Source organism: Phacochoerus africanus, chromosome X, assembly GCF_016906955.1.
Source record: "Phacochoerus africanus isolate WHEZ1 chromosome X, ROS_Pafr_v1, whole genome shotgun sequence".
Lineage (NCBI taxonomy): Eukaryota > Metazoa > Chordata > Mammalia > Artiodactyla > Suidae > Phacochoerus > Phacochoerus africanus.
In genome coordinates, this window is record NC_062560.1 from 20,678,988 (window position 1) to 20,703,536 (window position 24,549).

General features: G+C 41.3%; 1 protein-coding gene across 1 annotated transcript in view; it reads left to right on the forward strand.

The window, feature by feature from the left end:
* Positions 1-24,549, forward strand: part of PHEX (phosphate regulating endopeptidase X-linked) — a 226,183-nt gene that overhangs the window by 124,646 nt on the left and 76,988 nt on the right. Inside the window, exon 13 of the mRNA XM_047765574.1 lies at positions 23,171-23,248. Coding sequence (XP_047621530.1) covers positions 23,171-23,248 — 78 coding nt within the window. The remainder of the gene's footprint in view (positions 1-23,170; positions 23,249-24,549) is intronic.

The following is a 24,549-nucleotide window of genomic DNA, read 5'->3' on the forward strand; positions in this document are numbered from 1 at the left end:
CTTTTTTTTTTCATGATTAGTCTAGGTAAAGGGTTATCAATTTTGTTGATCTTTTCGAAGAACCAACTTTTGTTTTCAGTGATCTTCTCTATTTTTTGGTCTCTATTTAATGTATTTCTGCTCTGATCTTTATCATTTCTTTCCTTTTACTAACTTTGGATTTGTCTTGCTTCCTTCTCTAGTTGCTTTAGGTATAAAGTTAAATTATTTATTTGAGATTTTTCTTGTTTCCTGAGAAAAGATTGTATTGCTATAAACTTCGCTCAGAACTGCTTTTGCTGTGTCCCATAGGTTTTGGATTGTCTGTCATATCTTCATTGTCATTTGTCTCTCATCAGACAATTTTTTAATTTCCTCAGTGACCCATTGGTTGTTCAGTAGTATATTGTCTATCTTCCAGGAGTTTGTGGTTTTTTGATGTTTTTATTTTGCCCTTTTTTTTTTTTTTTTTTTTTTTTTTTTATGGCTGCACCCACAGCATATAGAAGTTCCCAGGCTAGGGGTCTAATTGGAGCTGCAGCTGCTGGCCTATGCCACAGCCACAGCAATGAGTGTTCCAGGCTGCGCCTGTGACCTACACTGCAGCTCACAGCAACACGGAATCCCCAACCCAGTGAGTGGGGCCAGGGATTGAAGCCACATCCTCATGGATACTAGTTGGATTCATTTCCTCTGTGCCACAATGGGAACTCCTGTTTTTTGTTTGTTTGTTTGTTTTGTAGTTGATTTCTGGTCTTATAGCATTGTGATCAGAAAGGATGCTTGATGTAATTTAAGTTTTTAAAGATTTACTGAGGCTTTATCTGAGGCCCAAGATGTTATCTATCCTGGAGAATGTTCCATGTGCACTTGAGAAGAATGTATATTCTGCTGCCTCGGGGTGGAATATTTTATAAATATCAATTAAGTCTATCTGGTCTTGGGTGTCATTTAAAGCCTTTGTTCCCTTGTTGATTTTCTGTCTGCATGATGTGTCCACTGATGTAAGTGGGGTGTTAAAGTTCCCAAGATTCCATCTCTTGACCTGAGGAACAGTGTGAGCATACAGGGAAGGGAGGCATTGTTGGCAGCTGTCTACCTACAGTCTGTATCCTTTGCCTTTCTCATCTTTGTTCATTTTTCATTGTTTACACTAGAATGTTTTGAACTATTTTCACCCCCTCTCTTTATCATCTGACCACCGCTTGTCATTAAATTTTCCCCCTGTTTCCTGTTAGATTGGTTAGGTTGTTTCCTGTTATTGACTATTTTTTTCCCCATAGCTAAAAACCAATATATACACTGACTTAGAGAACTATTTGAATAAGCATGATTATTATTGAACTGTGATGGGGAAAGGACTTAGCCTCAGGCTGTGAGACCTTCCTGCATAGGTATAAGAAATACCTACTAGGTGTTAGGGCCCAGAACTGGACTAAGTCACAAGGGATCCAACCCCATCCTAGTAGACAAATCATTTTTTTATAGTTTTACATTTGAATTTCTTAGTAAATAAACTTAATTTTTCAATATAAATACCCTTGACATCAACTTCCTGTACTTAAAAAAAATTGAAGTATAGTTGATTTACAATATTGTGTTTCTGGTATACAGCAAAGTGATTCATATATATATATATATATATATATATATATATATACACACACACAAACATGTATAATATATATATCTATATTATTTCAATATACATTATTATAAGCTATTTACTATAGTTACCTGTGCTATATAGTAAATCCTTGTTCTTTATGTATGTTATATATGACGGTGTGTATCTGTTAATCCCATACTCCTAATTTATCCCACACCCTCCCAAACTTTGGCAACCATAAGTTCGTTTTCTATGTCTGTGGGTCTGTTTCTCTTTTGTCAATAAATTCATTTGTATTACTTTTTTAGATTCCATGTATAAGTGATATTATATGATATTTGTCTTTATCTGACTTACTTCACTTAGTATGATAATCTCTAGGTCTATCCATGTTGCTGCAAATGCTCAGTGGGTTAAGGATCTGGCGTTGCCGTGAGCTGTGGTGTAGGTCACAGATGTGACTTGGATCCTGCATTGCTGCAGCTGTGGTGTAGGCTGGCAACAACAGCTCCAATTAGACCCCTAGCCTGGGAACCTCCACATGCTTCAGGTGTGGATCTAAAAAAAAAAAAAAGATAATAATAATAACTAGGAGATTGATATCAATACAATTCACAGATCTTCGCATTTCCCCTGTTTTATTCTGTTTACATTATATAGTTTCATCACATGTGTAGGTTTATGTAGCCACCACCAGAGTCAAGACAGTAAACAGTTCCAGCACCTTGTGCTACCCTTTTATAATATACCCACCTTCCATCCCTAACCCTTGAATTACCAAGCTGTTCTCCATGTCTAAAGTTTATCATTTCAAAATATTACATAAAGGAATCATACTGTCTGTAACCTTTTGGGATTAGTTTTTTTTTATGACTCAGTATAATTCTCTGGAGATCTAGCCCCAGTTTGTGGTATGCATTAATAGTTTGTTCCTTTTTATTGTTGAGTGATATCCCATGATAGGGATGTATGACGGTTTGTTTAAACCATTCACCTGTTGAAGGACATCTGACCAGTTTCCACCTTGGGGCTCTTAAGAGTATAGCTGCTGTGAACATTCATGTACAGGTTTTTGTATGAACATAAATTTTCATTTCTTTAGAATAAAGCCCAAGACTGTAATTGCTGGGTTGGATGGTACTTGCATATTTTGTTTTATTAAAAAACTGCCGAACTGTTTACCATAGTGACTGTACCATTTTATATTCCTACCAGCAATATCTGTTGAAGTACTTTTTCTACATTCTCACCAGTATTTGGCATTATCACTATTTTTTATTTCATACATTTTTTTTTTTGTCTTTTTGCTATTTCTTGGGCCGCTCCCGCGGCATATGGAGGTTCCCAGGCTAGGGGTCCAATAGGAGCTGTAGCCACCGGCCTACGCCAGAGCCACAGCAACGTGGGATCCGAGCCGCGTCTGCAACCTACACCACAGCTCACGGCAACGCCGGATCGCTAACCCACTGAGCAAGGGCAGGGACCGAACCCGCAACCTCATGGTTCCTAGTCGGATTCGTTAACCACTGCGCCACGACGGGAACTCCTATTTCATACATTTTGATAGGTGTGTAGTGATATATCCTTGTGTTTTTTTAAATTGAAGTTTAGTTGATTCACAATATTGTATTAGTTTCTGGTGTACAGCAACTATTCTTTTCCATTTTCCATATTCTTTTCCATTTTCGATTATAATAAGATACTGAATGTAGTTTCCTGTGCTATACAGTAGATCTTTGTTGTATATCTATTTTGTATACGATAGTTTGTATCTGTTAATCCCAAACTCCTTATTTATGTCTTCTCCCCTTTCTCCTTTGGTAACCATAAATTTGTTTTCTATGTCTCTGAGTCTGTTTCTGTTTTGTAAAAAAGCCCATTTGTATCATTTTAAAAATTAGATCCTGCATATAAGTGATATCATATGATATTTGATTTTCTTCACTTAGTATTATTATCTCTAGGTCCATCCATGTTGCTGCACATGGCATCATTTCATTCCTTTTAATTGCTGAGTAATATTCCATTGTGTGTGTGTGTGTGTGTACTACATCTTGTTGTTATTATTATCATTATTATTATTATTTGCTTTTTAGGGCCGCACCTGTGGCATACGGAAGTTGTCAGGCTAGCAGTTGAATTGGAGCTACAGCTTCAGCCTACGCCACAGCCACAGCAATGAGGGATCCAAGCTGCATCTGTGAACTACATCACAGCTCACTGCAATGTCAGATCCTTAACCCACGGAGCAAGGCCAGGGATCGAATCTGCATCCTCATGGATACTAGTTGGGTTTGTTACCAGTGAGCCACAATGGGAACTCCTATTTACCTCTTCTTTATCCATTCCTCTGTCGATGGACATTTAGGTTGCTTCCACGTCTAGACTGTTAGGAATAATTCTTCAGTGAACATTGAAGTGCATGATTAGAGTTTTCTCCAGATATATACTCACGAGTGGCATTGTAGGATCATGGTAGTTCTGTTTTTAGTTTTTTAAGGAACCTCCATATTGTTCTCCATAGTGGCTGCACCAATTTACATTCCCACCAACAATGTAAGAGGGTTCCCTTTTCTCCACACCCTGTGCAGCATTTATCATTTGTAGACTTTTTGATGATGGCCATTTTGACTCGTGTGGGGTGATATATCATTGTGGTTTTGGTTTGCATTTCTCTAATAGTTAGTGATGTTGAACATCTTTTCATGTGCCTGTTGAACATCTATACGTCTTCCTTGGAAAAATGTCTATTTAGTCTTCTGCCTATTTTTTGATTTTTTTTAATTTTTTTTTATAGAGAGTTGCATGAGCTGTTTGTACATTTTGGACATTAACGTCTTGTCAGTTGCATTGTTTGCAAATATTTTATCCTATTCTGTAGGTTATCTTTTCGTTTTGTTGATAGTTTCCTGCGCAAAAGCTTTTAACTTTGACTAGATCCCAGCAGTGTAATTTTGCTCTTATTTCTATTGCCTTGGGAGACTGACCTAAGAAAACATTGCTACGTTTTTGTCAGAGAATATTTTGCCTATGTTCTTTCCTAGGAGCTTTACGGTGTCATTTCTTATATTTAGGTTTTTAAACCGTTTTGAGCTTATTTTTGTGTATGGTGTGAGGGAATGTTCTAACATCGTTGATGTACACAAGGCTCTGACTTCCTGTACTTTATAGCCGTGGACTCTCCGCACTGGGAAGAGCCATGCTTCACTCTGTGTCCTTGCTGACCGAAGGTAAAGAGGACAGACTTGATGCCTTTGGTATATTCTGGTGTTTCCAGCACTGTAGTCACTGTGCAGGCTAACAAGAGCTGCCTTGCAGGGGTTTGTAGGGATTAAACTAATGAGCCAAATGGACCTGTCCTAAAGCAGAGCAGAGTAAAGGACGGCACTGAGGTTGTGTCCTTTAGGGCTGCAGAACAAAACCTTTGCTTGATTCTGATATTAAGTTATAAAATGAACTTACAAGTGTACAGAATAATTTGGCTTGTTCTTCCAGGTTTTTGAAAATGAAAGTAAAGGTTTGCCAAAATGATTTGTATAGATCTGTAAAAAGTCCTGTTCTAACATGGCCCTATGAATTGTCCTAAGTCATTTCTTTTTTAAAATGATTTTTGGAGTTCCCGTTGTGGTGGAGTGGTTAACGAATCTGACTAGGAACCGTGAGATTGTGTGTTCGATCCCTGGCCTTGCTCAATGGGTTAAGGGTCTGGCATTGCCGTGAGCTGTGGTGTAGGTTGCAGACGTGGCTTGGATCCCGTGTTGCTGTGGCTCTGGCGTAGGCTGGCGGGTACAGCTCCGATTCGACCCCTAGCCCAGGAACCTCCATACGCCGTGGCAGCGGCCCTAGAAAAAGGCAAAGAGACAAATAAATAAATAAATAAATAAAATGATTTTTATTTTTTCCATTATATTTGGTTTACGGTGTGTGTTTTGTCAATTTCTGCTGCACAGCAAAGTGACCCAGCCATGCATATATACATATCCTTTTTCTCACATTATCCTCCATCATGTTCCGTAAGTCACTAGATTTAATTCCCTGTGCTATACAGCAGGATCTCATTGCTTATCTACTCCAAATTCAGTAGTTTGTATAATTTCTGATTTTCATTAAAAATTATTTGGAGTTGTGTTAATGATCCAGCATTGCTGCAGCTGTGGTGTAGGTTGGCAGTTGTGGCTAGGATCCGATCCCTAGTCCAGGAACTTCATATCCTTTGGGTGTGGCTGAAAAAGAAAAAAGAAATTATTCACAAAAAAGGAGCTTGTCATAGAGAGCAGTTTTTTTGTTTTGTTTTGTTTTGTTTTTCTGGTTGCACTTGTGGCATATGGAAGTTTCTGGGCCAGGGGTCAAATCCAAGCCACAACTGTGGCAACGCCTGATCCTTAACCTATTGAGCCACAGTAGCAACTTCAGAGAGAGCAGGTTTTCAATTAATGTGGTCTTTTTTTTTTTGGCCATGCCCTTGGCATGCAAAAGTTCCTGGACCAGGGCTTGAACCCGTGCACGACAGCAGAGACCTGAGTCATAGCAGTGACAACAGTGGGATCCTTAACCTGCTAGGCCCCCAGGGAATTTCCCAGAGACAGCAGTTTTGGAACGAGAAAACCTGACAGGAGAAACTCCCTCCCCTGCTCTTCTCTCCCCTTTTCAGATCCTTCCTAATTGCTGGATGCTTGAGTGTCCTCTCTCAGGGTCTAATGAGAGTGAGAGCTCTCTGGGGGTGCCACATGACCTTGTGGGGAGGAGCTGGAAGCCCTTGCCAACATCCTAGCTTGGAGTTTCCTCAGACCCAGGCCATCAGTATTCCAAAAACCAAACCAAACTCCTTGGGTGATCCCAGTAAGCAGCCACATTTGAGAAGCAGAGCCCTTTTGGAGCATTGCTGCTTGAACTTGGATGTGCACACCACTCTCCCAGGGACCTTGTTAAAAATGCAGATTCCAAAATAAATAAATAAATAAATACTGCATCACAAATGAAAAAAAAAAAGCAGATTCCTATTAAGTTTGGACTAGAGCCTGATACTTGGCATTTTCAGCAAGCTCCCAGGTGAGGCTGATGCCCCTGGAACATGGCCCAACATTGAGGAGTGAGAGGATAGGGCAGGCGTTGGCAAACTTCTCACTTCAAGGACCAGATAGTAAAAAATTTGGAGCTTTGCAGGTAATGTGGTCTCTGCCACAGCTACGCAAACCTTCCTATGTTTTATCACACATGCAGTCATATGTGACCCAATGGGCATGACTGTGTCAACAAAACTTTACAAAATCAGGCAGTGGCAGCTGGAATATGGCTTGCAGGCCATGGCTTGATAACCTGGTCTAGAGCTTTACTAGTCTCAAGTTTTGACCAGCACCTTGCTGCTTTCGTCTCTTGTTGGGCTAAAGCTTGGGTAAGAATGTAAGTGGTTTTGGAGTTCCCTGGTGGCACAGTGGGTTACAGATCCCACGTTGTCAGTGCTGTCACGCAGGTTCACTCACCAGCCTGGGAACTTCCAAATGCCGCAGGTGTAGACAAAAAAGAAAAAAAAAAGAATTAAGTGGTTTTCTATATGAGTTACTCAGCAGCTTTGTTGAATGATGAATAATTGATGATGACATTTAGGCTGCTGTTTACAAATAGCCCATGTTGTCCCTTGGCTGTGGCTCATTGTGTTGCCTTGTGTATAGGTGGCCTTTCTGATTTCCTTCCCTCGACTGCCTTTTCAATGGTAGTGCAAAAAAGAGCTCAAAATTTGTTCTAAAATGTAACCCATGGGTATCCCAGGATAAATAACCACGTCTGAACTGTGAAGGCAGTGAGTGGGTTTGGGTGGCAATTCCTTTACCTTTTTCCCACTGTGAACTTGTGGTGTTTAGTCTGAAGGAATGGAGACTGGTGCTTTGGCTGAAAGGTGGAGGTACCTGGGCCCTTCCAATTCATGGTGACATAGGTATCCATTTTTATGGCTGTTATGGCAGTAGAAAGTGTCATGTTGCTGATAATATATTCTGACAAGCAGATGATGCACCACCAAGTTGCCAGAGTTTGGGGGGACCCAAAGTTGGCACCAAGAACTCGTCGCTCAGAAGGCCCATATTTCATCTCATGGGCTTCTGGGGTAAGGTACAAGGTTCCTGGTCTCCTGCTTTTGGTATGTTCTTGCATTTCTAACCTCAAAACCAGCTAGACTTAAGCTTAATTGATTCAAACTGGCTCTTATTGGGCTTTATGACTGTGATGAGATCCCTAAGGGAGAGACCTTTTTCCTCTTTTCAAGTGGGAGGATGAGGGCCAGAAATCCCTGGGCCAGGGATGCTACTGCTGGACCACATTTCTCAGGGTATTTTTTTGCCAGTGGATCTCTTCCACGAGGTTGATAACCTTCTGTGCATGGAGCCCCATTCCCAGGAACTTCCCTTCTGCTGGTGAAATCTCATTTACCTTACTACTTTGACTAGTCTGAGAAATGTATGTTGCGGTGTTGCCAGAATAGAAATACTATGGGGATATAGCCCAGTAGTAGAGCATTTGAATGCAGAATAGAAATGCTTTCTTACCTTTGCTTTTCTGTTTTGACCTCCTCCCTTGGCTAAGTCTTGGTCTGCTCCAGGCTCTCAGTCAAAGTTTAGTCTCACTGGTGTCCAGAATCAAAAGCTCAATAATGTGATTTTTAGGGAGGAATGGAGAACTTCTTAATAGTATACTTAAACTCTGTCTTGTGTCTTGTCATTCTTATGTAAAAATATCATTTTTCTTAGCCTATTGAATATGGTTACTGATGCAAAGATGGTCCATACATTACAAACTAACCAGTTCATCTGGATTTATAAAAATGAGTCTTGGAGTTCCCACTGTGGCTCAGTGGGTTAAGAACCCGACATAGTGTCCGTGAGGATGGGGGTTCAATTCCTGGCCTCGCTCAGTGGGTTAAGGATCCGGCGTTGCCGCAAGCTGTGGCATAGGTTGCAGATGCCACTTGGATCTGATGTTGATGTGGCTGTGGTGTAGGTTGGCAACCACAGCTTGGATCAACCCCTGGCCCGGGAACTTCCATATGCCTCAGATGTGGTCCTAGAAAATTTTTTTAAAAAATTAATCTTATTTGTATAATAGGATATTACTTTTTATCTCTCAAAAAATGGTGTATGTTGGGGAAACATGGGGTTTTTGAAGTCAGATTAAGGCTAAATTAATCTGGGTTAAAAAGCTGGTTTTGGCCCTTATTGCCTGTAGGACGTAGGAAGAGTTATTTCCCCTTTCTCAGCCTCAGCTCTGTCAGCTATGCAATGGGGCTGTTCTGTACTCACCCGGTAGAGCTAGGTGAGATAAATTTGGATCTGATGAGGAAGTGTAGCACTTAGCCCAGTACCTGATTCATAGCAGAGGTTCAACGAAGAACATTACTTTTATTACTGTTAAAAATGTTATTTCTGTTGTTATTGAGTCTGTTTAGCTATGAGATCTCCTCTTTGAAAATAACCTTTTCACAAAGTCCTCCCTTCCCATTCCACCTGGACCCATTTCATCCTGTCCTTTCTTGTCCTCTGCATTCTTGTTTTTTTTGTTTTGTTTTGTTTTTTGTTTTTAATGGCTTCACCCACAGCATATGGAAGTTCCTGGGCCAGGGGTTGAATCTAAGCTGCGGCTGTGGCATTGTGGATCCCTCAACCCGCTGTGCTGGGCCAAGGATTGAACTCCAGCCTCCGCAGTGGCCCAAGCTGCTGCAGTCGGATTCTTAAACCACTGCACCATGGCAGGAATTCCCTGAGGTTTGTTGCTGTTGTTGTTCTTTTTTAGGTGTTTTTTTTCGCCTCTCATTCTGCACACGTGATTTTGAACTCCTTGAGGACAGGAATGCATTGTATTAAGCTGTCTCAACTCCTGCTATAGACAAAGCACAGATGAATTTCACAGATGTAATATTGAGGTGAAGGAAGCCAGGCACAAAAGAGTACGCACTTTTTTTGAAGTTCAAGAGCAGATAGAACTAATCTTTGGAGATAGAGGTCAGAATAGTGGTTGTCTTGGGGGCGGATGCCTTACTGACTGGAAAGGCTCCCAGAGGAGCTTTTGGTGTGCTAGAAATATTTTAATCTTGTCTCAGAGCCACTAGCACAGGTGTATGTGTGTTTCAAAACAAATCATTGATGTGTACACCTAGTATGTGAATACTTGTGTATAACTCAAAAAACTCTAATTAGATGTTTTCTGGTCTGCAGTGCTTGTTTGCCAGTTGGAAATCACATAGTAAAAGATCGAATATTGAACAGGTATTATGATGAAAAAAATGGTCACTCTTAATCACCAGGAGACTCAAGCCAAATTTTAAGGAAGATGCAACATATATTTTGAAAAGCGCAGTGGGCAGAGTTCAGAATTAGAGTTCACACTGTTATTCCCAACATTCCTTTTGAATCTTCACCTGGGTGTTTCAGACAATACAGGAAATGGGAATGGAAGGACTTGTTATTTAGGACTGTTTGTGCATGCACAGTAGAGGGATAGAGTTCCACCAGATGGGTGGAAAACCTCTTATTTTTTTTTTTTTTTTGCTTTTTAGAGCCGCACCCATGGTGTATGGAGGTTCCCAGGCTAGGGAACGTATCAGAGCTACAGCTGCTGGCCTACATCACAGCCATAGCAATGCCAGATCCAAGCCACGTCTGTGACCTACACCACAGCTCACGGCAACACCAGATCCTTAACCTACTGAGCGAGGCCAGGGATCAAACCGGCAACCTCAGGTTCCTAGTCGAATTTGTTTCCACTGAGCCATGACGGGAACTCTGAAAATCTCATTTTAAAATTGAATCTCTATTGCTTTTACCTCCCTCTTTTCCTCTCTTCCTTTGTCCTGTTATCAATTCTACTTTGAAATGAAATCTGCAACTCTAATAGATGCTACTGACACTTGTGCGGCATTTCTACCAGGTGGTATTTGAATCTCGGGTGTTCTGTGAAAAATGAAAAGACCAAACACATGCACAGATAAATGAAGGTTGAATTAATCTTTATAATTAAATGGAATATTACCCTGCTATGACTGATTTTAGCTTTCAGACTGGATTGCATGCTAATTTTTCAGTGAACTGTAATTATATTCATGTGGCTTTTTAGATACCTCCGAGTACTTAAAAATAGATTTTACCAAGCTACTCAGAGAAAAGTTAGGAGAACTTTTAATCTAAACATCTCTGAAATCTTGGGATATATTTGTATCATGACTTAGAGTTGCAAAGAACTTTCAAGTTGTTGATTAGTTCTTGGCGTCTATCATCCTGGGATTTAGGTATCATTGGCCAGAAATGAGGCTGAACTGCAAATACCTCAGGCACATTACAAAATTGAAGAGAGAGAAGATCCTTGTGTTTTCTCCATAAAGTGCTCCTTATGGCATAATAATGGTGACCATTGATGAAATGCCTATGGAATGTTGATGGAGTGGATAAGCCCTCTTCTTTCTTTCTTTCTTTCTTTTTTTTTTTCTTTTTTGTCTTTTTAGGGCAGCACCTGCGGCATATGGAGGTTCCTGGGCTAGGGGTCAAATCAGAGTTACAGCTGCTGGCCTACACCACAGCCATAGCAAGGCAGGATCTGAGCTGCGTCTGCAACATACACCATAGCTGAATCCTTAACCCACTGAGCAGGGCCAGGGATCAAACCTGTGTCCTCGTGGATACTAGTCTGGTTTGTTAACCACTGAGCCATGAGGGGAACTGTGATGAGCCCCCGTTCTAATGAATGCATGATGCAATGTCAGGAGTTCTCCAAAGTGGGGCCAGATGCCTTGACAAGTATCACAGTCTAGATCAGAGAGTGTCTCACACTTGAGCATGTAGGACAATCCCCTACAGCGGGGATTTTTTAACCCAAGGTGTCATTGTACCCCTGGGGACATTTGGCAGGATCTAGAGATATTTTCGGTCACAACTGAGAAGTGGGGAGAGTAGACAGGCATCTGGTGGGTAGAGGCCAAGGCTGCTGCTGAACATCCCAAAATGCATGGATCAGACCCCCACAGATGAGAATAATTCAGCCTAAATGTCAGTGGTGCTGAGGTTGAAAAACCCTGCCTTATGGGTAGGTTGGTTATGGTGCAGATTCCTGGGTTGCACCCCAGAGACATTCTGACTTGGTAGGTCCCAGAGGGGTTCATGAGTTTGCATTTTTAAAGAGCTCACAAGTGATGCTGATGCTGTTGGTTCAAGGACAGGAGTTCTGGAAGCCCTGAACTAGAAGACTCTGGTGTCAAAGGACAAAGCAGTGTGTATGGGCATTGGCCCTATAGCATCCTCCTTTTGGAAAAACTGTATGTCAGTTTACATTTACCCAATTTAATAATATAGCAAAGTTATCTCATTTGATCTCCCCCCTACATTATGAGGGAGGCTATCTGAAGTTTGTTCAGGCTAGTAAAGAGTTGTTGACGTCAGAGGTAAACCTCGGTGGAAGAAATGAGGACAATTTCTGATCAGTTGGATGGTTGATGACAGAATAGGATGTTACTTAAGTAGCAGATTTTATCTGAGAATTTGATCTGAGAAAAGGTAGGTGTTAAGGACTAGGTGTTCATTGTGCCTTTCTAAGCCCTTTGAATCTTGACATTTGAAAATTTTTTTTTTTTTCTTTTTTGGCTGCCCTGCAGCATATGGAGTTCCTGGGCAGGGATTACATCCAAGCCCCAGTTGCAATCTACACCACAGCTGTGGGAACACCAGATCCTTATTAATTCACGGTGCTGGGCTGGGCATTGAACCTGCATCCCATTGCTCCAGAGACACCACCTACCCTGTTGTGTTGCAGCAGAAACTCCTGAAAGTGATTTTAAAAAATAATTTCTATACATTTTTTTTCCTTTTCCACAAACAGTGCATTGATTTTTCCATGGTGTTAATTCCCGTTTCTGGTTAATATTTGTATGCTGGCTCTGTTTTCGGGTATTTACCTCAACAAAACATGAAGCATTATTACAAGTTTAATCATATGTTTATGTCTTGGTGAAACTTTCCAAAAATATCAATCATTGTCCCTTATTTGTCCCTTGCTATTTTTACTACTAGTTTTGAAAAATTGAGGAACTTCTTATGTAGAAGACGTGTTGGCATAATTTTTCTTCAAAGAGCCAGATAGTATTTGGGGCCCCTGTGGTCTCTCTTCAGCTCCTCAACTCTGCAGCTATAGTGTGAAAGTGACCATAGACAATCCATAAAGAAATGAGCATAGCTGTTGTTGGAGAGGAAGAACTTCTCTTCTGTTACCCTTTGAGGTTTGGTAATTGGGGGTCTGTGAATTAAACTGACAGAAGACAGATTAGCAGAAGAAAAGGTAAAACTTTATTCCCTTAGGTAGGTGGGAGCTCAGAAAAAATGAAGCTCAAAGAAGCAGTGAGAGTTTGGGCCTTGTTAAAGAAACTTTTTTTTTTTTCAATTGAGATACAGTTGGTTCACAGTATTATATAAGTTTCAGGTATACAGCATAGTGATTCGCATTTTTAAAGTGTATACTCCATTTATAGTTACTATAAAATACTGGCTGTGTTCCCTGTGCTGTACAGTATATTCTTGTAGCTTATTTATTTTACGCATGGTACTTGTATACCACCTTAAGCAGTGGAGGGAGTGAGGATTTCAAGGAACAATAAATGGTGGGAAATGACTGAGAAATATAAGGGGGAAACTAGTGGAGGTGATGTTTGTTTTAGTAAGGTCTATTTAATGCAATTTTTTTGTCCTGACGTTGACTTCTCATCTCCTGTGAGTAGGAGTCACTCTTCTCCTGTGGCATGGGAAGCCTCCCTTAGCAAGGATTTATGACAGTGGAATTCTTTTGGAAAGTCTGCTTTTAGGCAAAGAAGGGGAGTTCAGAGAAGGCCTTTTCCTGGATCTGTTGATTCTCAAATGCCTTCAGCTCAAAATAATTCTTATGCCACAGTGGAATAGTCTGGACCCCTTTCACCATGTTGCAGAACACAGTATTTTTTGTTTGTTTTTTTACAAAAATAGGCAGTGGAATGGTTTTGGCCTATGCCGACCCTTGTGAGCCCCGTGTGTAGGACTGAGAAAAATACCATTAACTCTGGCCCATATAAAAGCTTACCTGTAGGGAGTTCCCATTGTGGCTCAGCAATAATGAATCCAACAGGTATCCATGAGAGTGCGGGTTCAATCCCTGGCCTTGCTCTGTGGGTTAAGGATCCAGTCTTGCTGTAAACTGTGGTGTAGGTTGCAGATGCCGCTCAGATCCTGCCTTGCTGTGGCTGTGGCTGTGGCTGGCAGCCACAGCTCTGATTTGATCCCTAGCCTGGGAACTTCCATATGCCATGCATGTGGGCCTTAAAAAAGAAAGAAAGAAACAAACAAACAAACAAAAAGTAACTGTAATATAGGATTGTTCCGCCTCCTGGGCTTTTATTATCTTGGCTCTGTCTGGACAAATGGATTTGGTTAGTTGAGGCTTAGGATATTTATTTGAGAGCAAGTCTGGCAGCTGCTCTATTTGTGAAAACTTTGTGAGCAGTTGACTACATGTAATTGAAAGTAATAAAATCCACTGATTTAAAAAAAAAATCCCTGATCTGATCACTCTCATCTTTAAAGGGAATACATGAGAGTTGCCACTATTTTTAAGGTAATATTGCCCCTCCCATCAGGGAGATGTATTGTGTTATGGATTAATCGTAGGATGGTTTTGGGTTCTTAAGTCTATTGCTACTCCCCTGCACCTTCTGTTTTACAAAGAACACCCAAATCGTCATCATTATCACCTTCTTCTCCTTCTTCTTCCTCTTTTTCTTCTTCTTCTTTTTCTCTTGGGTGCAGGGCTCACCCAAGTGACAGGACCATCACAAAGCTATCAGGGAAACATTTAGTGCTGGTATGGGTAAATTACGATTCATCTGTGCCGGTAGTTTCCCTCTTTGATCAGGGAGGACTGCCCACCTTCAATAGGCATGCAGTAGGTATGGATGGATGGAGCTGCTTTGTAATTGGGGCCATACCTTCTTTGAACATTGTCCATATTGGAGAGAAACGGGGATTGTCTTCTATAATGGGCTATCATTCAGGCAAGGTTAAGGGTGGAAGACCTAAAATCTGAGCATTCCTGCCTAACAGCTCTTGAAAAATCAGAACTGCGAGTTGTATTCAAAAACCCCTCTGAAGGTAAGTTCCCTTGTGGCACAGCGGGTTAAGAATCTGGCATTACCTCAGCTGTGGCACAGGTCGCAATTGCAGTGTGGGTTCGATCCCTGGCCCCGGGAACTTCCACATGCTGTGGGTGTGGCCCAAAAAAGAAAACCCCTAATCCATGGGGCTGCTTATCTGTCCTCCCCCTAGGCTGCGAACCACACCCAAAAGCAATTTGCAGAATTAAAATTTTTGAACTCATAATAAATCATTGCCAGTCTTAGCAAGAAGATAAAATTTGATTTGTCAGATAATTGCATTGTTATTATTTGTGAAATCCAGAAAGCCCCAAAGGATATTAAAGCCTGTTCCCCAGGCTCATTTTCATCAATACCATTAGCTCTGCTTTGGATAATATCTTCAGCCAAGGCATCAACACTAGTCAGTCATTTGTTTGGCATTATGGAAATTGCTATTGTTTTGAGGGATCGCGTAATTCATGTACAGTCTCTTGAACTTCTGGTGCTTAATGCTCAGAATTTTGATTGATGTTTAATAGTTATTATAGAACTCATTAGAGAAAATGAGACCTTGGCATGGCAAAGCCTGACTGAAGCTTTCAAAGCTGTTGCAAGCCTAAGAAAGTTGTGCTATAAATTGTAAAAGGGCAGTTGATCATCAGTTGTTCCATTTTTTTTCTTATGTTAAACTAATAAAAATGAAAAGATATGCTAAGCAACTTTACTATGTAGAGGAAACACAAAGCTGTTTAATTAAGTGATTAAAGCGATGCCTTTGATGTAGTACATGCAAGACGTGAGAATTTACTGGACTCTCCTAAATAGCCAAGTCAGTGGGGATTAAAACAAATGAGCTTTCCATCTTGATTTCTGCCAATCAGCTTAAAACTAAGTGGCTTTGAAAATTCAGGAGTAAAGCAGTCACCCGAACCACTCTTTAAATCAGGTTGGTCATCTGTGTAAAAGTTGTGTTCAGAGCTCACAGCCAAATAAAGCAGAATTATGTTTGGTTCTCTTCTTTCCACCAGCACTATCAAGTTGTAGTGTACCTTGTGGAAAATTCTGGGAAGAAGGGGTGACTTGAGAATTTAAATCATGTTGCATTTTAAGTTTTCAGTGTTCCTTGGTTTTCAGGGTTCATTGGTGATAGCTTTTCTGTCTCTCAAAGTAATAATCTTTACTTGATGAACTACCTGCTATCTCCACAGAAATTATTTGTGATTTCAAAAGTTCTAGCCCTAAGACTTGAGGGCAAGGAATAAACCCCCAAACAACTAAGTTTTTTGTTGCATACGCATGTTAATAATAACAAAGGGCAAAACAAAAACAAATGAAAAACTTAATAGCTACGCCATGCACAGACATGCACACACACCACCCTGTTCAGCATGGATCATTTTGGCAAGCGCTGTTGAGCACTTACAGTATACTAGGCCCTGTGCCATTAATTGAGGCAATTCAGTGAACAGTCTACCCTCATTGAATTATCTGTGTCAGCCCCGCAAACTATGGCACTTGAATCCTATTGAGCGTGCTGTCTGGTTTTTGTACAGCCCACAAGCTAAGAACGGATTTACATTTTAAAACGGCTTTAAAAAGTCAAAAGAAGAATATACCTTGTTCCACAAAAGTGGCATGAGATTCAAATTTCAGTCGTGTCTATAAATAAAGTTTTATTGGCACATAGCCACAGCCATTCACTTATGTGATGTCCACGGCTGCTTTCCCAGGTACAAGGCAGAGTTGAATAGTTGTGACAGAGGCCATATGGCATGCAAAGCTGAAAATATTTACCATCTGGGCCTTGACAGAAAAAATTTATTAACCCCTGATCTAGATAATTCTAGTTATCTAAATACTTCTTTCAACCTTCTATTTCACCGCACTGCTTTTAGAAGTAATTTTATCCACATTTTACAGATGAGGAAACTGAAGAAGAGAGAGGGTCAAAGAATTAAGGTACTGCTCATACTTTGTAGTAGTGATTATGGCAAGTTATCCTAGAATGTTTTTCCTCAGTTTTTTAGTGCAAATACTGTGAGGCCATGGATCATCTTATGTATTTTTATATTCCTTTAGCACTGAGGAGAGTCTTGAGCCTTGAGGGCATTCTCAATAAGTATTTTTTGCTGTTTGATTGAAATAACTTCTATTAAAAAATGTAGTTTCGGTTGCCATCAAAAGTCAGTCCCAGTGGATTTTAAACATTGCTGCATTTCCCAGAAAGTTCCCTAGGTTCTCAAAAAGTCTCTCTTTTCCCTAATTTTTTTCTCTTTTGCTGAGATCAGTTAATATGGAAATTTGCCTTGGTGGGAGCAGCATTGAATGATCTCCTTGGTCATCTGTTAGGCTATAACCTTTCGTATTTTCAGGTACTGTTGTTGACATTGATTAGAAAGGATTTATCAACTAAATTATTCATTATATAAATCAATATTTATTGAGCTTTGATCACTTGCTGTATGCCCAGCACTGTTTTCCACATGGGGAACACAATGGTGATAAAATGGAAAAGGCCATTGGCTTGATTTGAGTAGTATCAGAAAGAAGGTTCTCTCAGCTATGGAAGCCTCCCCTATAATTTGATGTATCCCTTTGGTCAATGAACTGCTCTTTTAAATACAGGTCTTTCTCCAGGGTTGATATATTAGATTGCTATTAGTCACTCACATTTTATTATAAATTAGTTTGAGGCCCCAGTGGCAGTTAATGGGTTAGCTGCCTTGAGGGAATAACAGTTTTGATGGATGAGGACGAAAGGGGGAGATGACTTTGGAGCTCAATGTGTTGCCGTGGAAAGGCTGGTTTGGATATGATCAGAGAGCAAGTGGTATGAACACGCAGGGTCTGCTAGGAATTAGGAGGAATGGATATGGGGAAGAGAAAGGATGGGAGGGCAGAAACCAAGATGGTGAGTGCTAAAGGCAACCTTTGCTTTGATCTTTTCTAGGATGACTTTTTTTTTTTTTTTTTGGCCACGGCATTTGGAAGTTCCTGGGCCAGTGATCAAACCTACACCACAGCAGTGACCCGAGCCACTGCAGTGACAACACTGGATCCTTTAACACCAGGCCACCAGGGAACTCCTAGGATTAGTGTTTCTAGTGTTTGTGTCCGTTTTCTGAGGTGTGCAAATAGTGGCCCTCAAAAGAGCCCTCAGACTTTTGGGGGGGATGTGAGTAGCCTGGATTCTCCTGGCTTATACCCAAAGTCTTGCCTTGCTTAGGGGATCTTCCATCAAGAATATCATGGGCACATCTGTCTCCCATTGATCTCAAGGTGGCTTCAACAGCCTTTCTCTCTTGCCACATTGTGTGGCTCCCCTGTGATTGAAGAGAGTGACATTATTCCCCAAGGGAGTTCAGCTATTTGGTTAAGGATGTAATCTGGCCTGGGTTTGCCTAAGAGACCCTCCAAACAGGTACATAGCACTGTCACTCTCGATCTTTGGAAGGAGTCACGTTTCTGCTTTCTCTGTGTAATGTTCAGCCAACATTTATTCATCATACACTCTGGACCAGGGCATAAGAAAGTGTTTTGAGCTGCGGGCACAGCCAAAAAAAGGCGCTGCATGTAGTGTCATCCGGAATCCGTGCAGACAACCCAATGAAGTATCCGTACTTTTTTTCCCCTCAACGTACATCCGATGGAAAGGAGAGCATGTTAGGATTACATTCAGCTGTAGGTAATAGAAAACGTGATCTATGCCTCAGGCAAATAGGGATTTGTTTTCCTAATGTCATGATATGGTGGGCTCCAGATGCCACCAGCTCTTCATTCCGCCATCTCTAGCGTGTCACTTTCTTCCTCATGTTTGTTGCCCTGTGATTACAGGACAGCTGCCCTATCTGTGGCACTGTATCAGCATAGCAGGAAGGAGGAAGGAGACAGGCTAAAGCAGTGGTTCTCACCCAGTGGGCAGTTTGGCCTCTAGGGGAGATGATAGCAATGTCTGAAGACATGTTTGGTTGTCATGACTTGTGCGGTGGTGTTGCTACTGGCGTCTAGTGTGTGGGAGCCCAAAATGCTGCTGAACACCCTATAGTCTACAGAATGGCTTACCTAACAGTAACTCTCTGGCCCAAGATGTCAGTAGTGCCAAGGCTGAGGAACCCTGGACTGAAGGCAGAGAGCACAAGCCAGCCGAGTCTCCCACCTTTATTTTTTAATTTTTTTTTTATTTATTTATTTTGGCTGTGCCTGTGGCATGTAGAAGTACTTGGGCCAGGGATCAAACCTGTGCCACTGCATTGACAACACTGGATCCTTAACTTGCTGAGCCACCAGGGAACTCCACGATCTTCCCCTTTTAAAATGGATTCCTGGGAGCACAACAACGACTCTTAGTTATATGTCATTGGCCAAAATCTCATCTCATAGGCAATTTTAACTGTAAAGGATGCTGTGTGATGCAGTTATTTTTTGTTGGGTCTGTTGTCATCCTGAGCTGAACTGGGATCTGATAGGGAGGAAGGGAAAGGAGCTTAGATATTGATTAGATAATAGGCAGTATTTGCTTCAGAAAAGTTCAGTACGTGCTCTTGGTCACACAGGTATTGAAGATCATATGAGCCTCCTTTTTTTGAGGAAGGAGGTTCAGTTGTCATGTGCAGCCCTTTCTAGAAGTCTCTGTGAATAAGGAATGAAAATGCATGCACTGGTTATGGAAAACTCTGAAGTTTTTGATCAGCTACAGGGCGGCTAGGAAATATTTCTTGCAGGCTATGACACGCAGTCTATTATCTCTTGATCCCACTGTTCTCTCAGTATACACAGTGGGACTTTCCTTTCCATTTTGTCCATATAACCCTGGGAGTAATTGATTTCAGGCCTGCCTCACTAGTGCTTTGCCCTTCACAAGCCATTGAGTTGTTGGTGCTTCACTTCTTCCATTCCAAAAAAAATTAAAAAGTGATGTGATCATTATTTGAGGATTTTTCAGAATTCATTGAGGAAAATGGGTGCCCTTCTAAGTGTGTCAGGTGGAAAGCTATTTCATATGGGGATTTGGAGGTTTTTGCAAGCATCAGGAAGGCTGGGTGGTGAAGGGCACAACCTGCCAGTGATCTCTGCTGCTAGCACAGAAAGGATCTTCTCAGGGAACCGCTTGGAAGCGGCTGGCAAAGCGCTCTGTCTGCTGTCTGCAGAGGCCCCATGCCTGCTCGTAGCTACCAGCAAGGGGGTAAATGGTGTCTCCTCCTCTTCGGCTTTTCTGGTCTCCTATGAGTGCCTCCCATTCACATAGTCTAACCTGGAGCCAGGTCCCATGGGGTTTTGGGAGATGTAGTTCTGAGGCTTCTCGGGGAAGAATGTAGAATGGGGTGCAGTGGGTGGGATGATGTGAAAGCATTTGTTTGAATAGAGGCACAGGTACACAGCACATTTAGGGGGAGGAAGAGTATTCTTTTCAGATGTTGGTAATGTTACTGCTAGTGTTATTACTTTAGTCTTTCTGTGTGTTCTTAGGTGAACAGAGATTCTTTTTTAAAAAATTATACTTGATTTACAATGTCTTGCCACTTTCTGCTGTATAGCAAAGGGACCCAGTCATATATATATGTCTATATATGTCTATATATATATAGACATTCCTTTTCATGTGTTATCTTCCATCATGGTCTGTCATAAGAGACTGGATGTAGTTCCCTGTGCTGTACAGTAGGACCTCATTGCTTATTCATTCTAAATGTAATAGTTTGCATCTACCAACCCCAAACTCCCAGTCCATCCCACTTACTCCTCCTCCCCCCTTAGCAACCACAAGTCTGTTCTCTATGTCTGTGAGTCTGTTTTGTAGATAGGTTCATTTGTGCCACATTTTAGATTCCACATACAAGTGATATCATATGATATTTGTCTTTCTCTTTCTGACTTGCTTCGCTTAGCATGAGAATCTCTAGTTGCATGATAGCGATTCTTTGTATCTCTGTTCTGGCCCTCTTCAAGTCATGGTGCTACTGAATAAATAATAAAAAAGGACTCAGTGACCTGCATCTGTAGTGCAGAAGGTAATATAGTCTGTGAAGCTCCATAGTGCAGTGGGGCTCCCAGAGCGTAAGGTTTTGAAAAACAATGCATAATTCACCAGCATGCTCTGGAAAGACCAGTGTTCAGAAAACAATTGTGCATGACTCAGCTTGTTTATTTCATGACTTTTTGGAGACTCTCTGGAGCGCTTTATTCCTTATAGTTATGTCTGTGGCTTGTGGTGAGCTGATAAAATGCAATGAGAAATTAAATACAGTGAGGGAAATGATAGAATGATCTCGCAACAAGGTAACCTGTAGGCATATGTTGTGTCATATGGTATTGGGGGAGAGTTGTAACCTCTGGTTGTCTGCTATCTGGGTCACATCAGGTTTTCGGTGTAGCTCACAGGATTTGGGAGGCAAAATTTGATCTGTGCTATATTTGAGTCTCTGGAACAGCAAAACCCATTATGACTGTGTCCTCCGGCACCGGTAAAATCCTCTCTGTGTCCCGAGTTTCCAGTTTCTGCTGATATTTAATATTTGAATTATCTCAAGGCAGATAAGGAAAACATGCTATCTTATTCTATTTATTTCTTGAGTGAGGGAAATTGAAAGGGACGAAAGGAAAAAAAACCTCATTACTAAGAGCAGTGTGCAAAGGTCACTGATTTGGGCTTTGCTGGAATGTAGCCAGTGTGTTGGGGGTTGCCTGGGGTCTTATGTTGCGTTTTTCGGAGACAAAAGTGGAGATGAGGATTCCTGTGCAAGTGATTTATGACTTCTACAGCCAGTGCTCCCAGGAGAAACCAGCAAAGGAATGAGGGGAGCCAGACCAGGGAGAGTGAGAGATGAACGGGATGCTATTTTGGGGGAAGTCTGAGCCCCATCCTTCGGGGACTCCAGAATGCAAATTATACCTCCTACTTCATCCAGATCTGAAGCCGAGGAGCCGGACTTCCCTTTCCCTGCCACAGTCAGTCATAGGCTGAGGGCTGCTGGGACGGCAGTGGGGATGGGGCTCCAGGCAGATTAACTCCCAGGAAGTGATTCTTTTGAGTGAAGGCAAAGTGTCTTGGTGGCCCTAGAGCAGGCCTTCAGACTCTCAGGTGCTGGCTTGGTGTTAGAAAAGCAACAGAATGGAGACGCTGGAGAGGGATGTGCTGGAGTGGTGAAAGGGATGGTGGGGGACCTGGGCAGATCCCTGACACTGTGCTTCTATTGGAGTAAACTGGTCTTTAGTTTTTGTGAAGCCCTGAATCTGGGGAGAGGAGAGAGACAAGAGTTTCTTGAGAGTAAGGGATGGCAGACATTTTCTCCAAAGGGCCAGAGAGTAAGTATTTGAGGCTTCGTGGGCCACAGGGTTTCTGTCCCATCTCTTCCCCTCTGACCGTCCTCATAGTGCCGAAGTAGCCACAGCCTACATGTAAGTCAGGGGGCATGGCTGTGTTCCAGTGAAGTGTTATTTATAGAAACAGATGTCACTCTTCTGTACAGCAGAAATCGGCACAACATTGTAAATCAACTATAATTTAAAGAAAAAAGAAAAAGAAAAAGAAACAGATGGGAGGGAGTGGGGGCTGAGACCACATTTGGCCCGTAGGCTCTAGTTTGCCAGTCCCTCCTGTGGAGGCAGGCGCCTCTTATGTACCTAAGGTGATTTTTCCTCTCTCCATTCTCTCTATACTGCAAAACAGGGAATAATAGTATGTCTATCAAAAGGATGGTTATGATGCATTTTAAATGAGTTTCGACCCCCTACCTCCAATTTTTCTGGCATCCTGGCCATTGTTCACAGAATTGCACAGATAATCTTGCTGAGGGGTGACTCATCTCATTTTACTCCTGCTAAAAATATTGAGTTCTGCCTTGTCTGTGAAATAAAATAGAGACTCTCAGCATGACATTCAGGAATCCCGGCGATCTGGCCAAAGCTGGTTTGGCTGCATTGCTCTCTGCTCCCCACTCTTCGTGCTTTCTAGCCCAGCTACAGGAAACTCACCTTCTCTCCCAGATGCTCTTTGTTTTTCCTTTCCCTGTCTTGTTTTTGCCCCTGCTGTTTGCTCTCCTGAAATGTCCTTCCTCTCAGCTCTGGGTTTTGAAATCCTGGCCATTCTCTGAGACTCAACTTGGTCATCTTCTCCATTAAGCATTTTCCCCATGAGGAAATAGTCTGTGCCCTGGACTTTAATAACAATAGCATCTAGCAATAAAAAATTATCTATTTATAGATAATATTTGTATGTAAGCCTTTATTTGTCTTGTGTTATATAGTTATTTGCTATATTCACTATATTTGTAGCATATCGAGGGTGGGGACTAACTTTGTTTTGTTTTGGGGGGGTTTTTTGCCCTTTACAGTGGGTTGCATATAGCAGATATTCACTAAGCAGAGTTTTCAGGTGAAGGTTGCATTCTTATATCCAGTGATTATGAATGATTTAAGTGCTGAAACTCTGACATCATTTTTCTTTTTCCTTTTTATAGGCAAGAGCTGTTTTGGCCAAAGTTGGCTATCCTGAATTTATAATGAATGACACCTATGTTAATGAAGACCTCAAGGCAGTAAGTGCTAAATTTACTGTTTTTTTTTTTTTTTTTTTTTTCTGTCAAGGGTTGCTGGCCTCATGCCTTTTAACTAACCCAAGTCCAGGCAATTAAACCCGGTGTTGCCAAAAAGCACCAACTTTTGATTCATTCCTTGGCTAGATACAAGCCTTATTACGCCAGCCACATCACAAGATTTAGTACATATTCAAAATAAAGGAGGTGTCAGAAAGAATTGCGTAGCTGAGTAGGTACCACAAAGCAAATGGACTTGGATTTGGTTTAATTTGATCAAAAAGGAAAGAATTAAGCAGATAGAGTCTTTTGCAATTAGTGGACATGTTCTAATGGTGAACGTATGATGTTTGTTGTTAATCTTTACTTGCTTCATTCATATTAAATGACTAGTAATAAATCTTGCCTTTCGGGAAGTTAACTTCATTAAACTTTATGAGTGCTTTGACAAACTAAGTGCATATATGTATGACTCTATAATTTTTTGTGAGTTGGACTGTATATTTGCAATAAGTTGCTGATGGTGGAATAGTAATTCTTTTCTGTTCCAATATTTTGGGGTGTATATTTTCCAGTAGATACATTCATTACAGGCCTTTCTAATCATAGCCACTGTTGTTTTCTTTCCTACAAATGATTCTCACTAAAGGCTTTTCTTCCTCACAAAAACCCCTATTTTTACCCCTTACTAGATTTTCTTGAAAAAGTAGTTGTTTTGAATTTATTACATAAGTACGGTTCTGAGGCGTAGCTCTTTCCCGAAATTGTTGTTTAATCAGTCGCGTGTATTAACGTAATCCTAGCTTTTTAGATGAACATCAGGATTTTACAAGATTATTCCAAAGTGAATGAGAGCTTTAATTAGAAAGTTTCTCCAGTGGGCTCCAGATAGGGCCTCCCAGAGTATCGATCCAGTTGCTATGGAAGAAAATAATTATGCTTCTCAGTAACCCAAAGCTCAGACAGCCCATCTTATTATACATTGCTTTGATCCTGAAGAATCTTACTATTACTGTGATAATTAAAGATACAGAACATCTGCCACATTCGTGTACATTGTCTTTTAAGCTGCACACTGATCCTGTGGAAAAGATGTTGTCTATCTCCATCTCTCAGAAAAGGACAGAGAGACTCAAAGAAGTCAGGTGATTTCCTCAGTGCCATGCTGAGCTTCAGAGCCAGGACTGAAATACGGGCTCAAGAAGCTCTGCTTGTAATCAGAGAAAGGGTTTTGCAGGGTTCTCATCAGGCAGCTATGCTGGAGGAGCAGACGAGTGGGTTTGAAGGGTGCGTGGAAACTACTT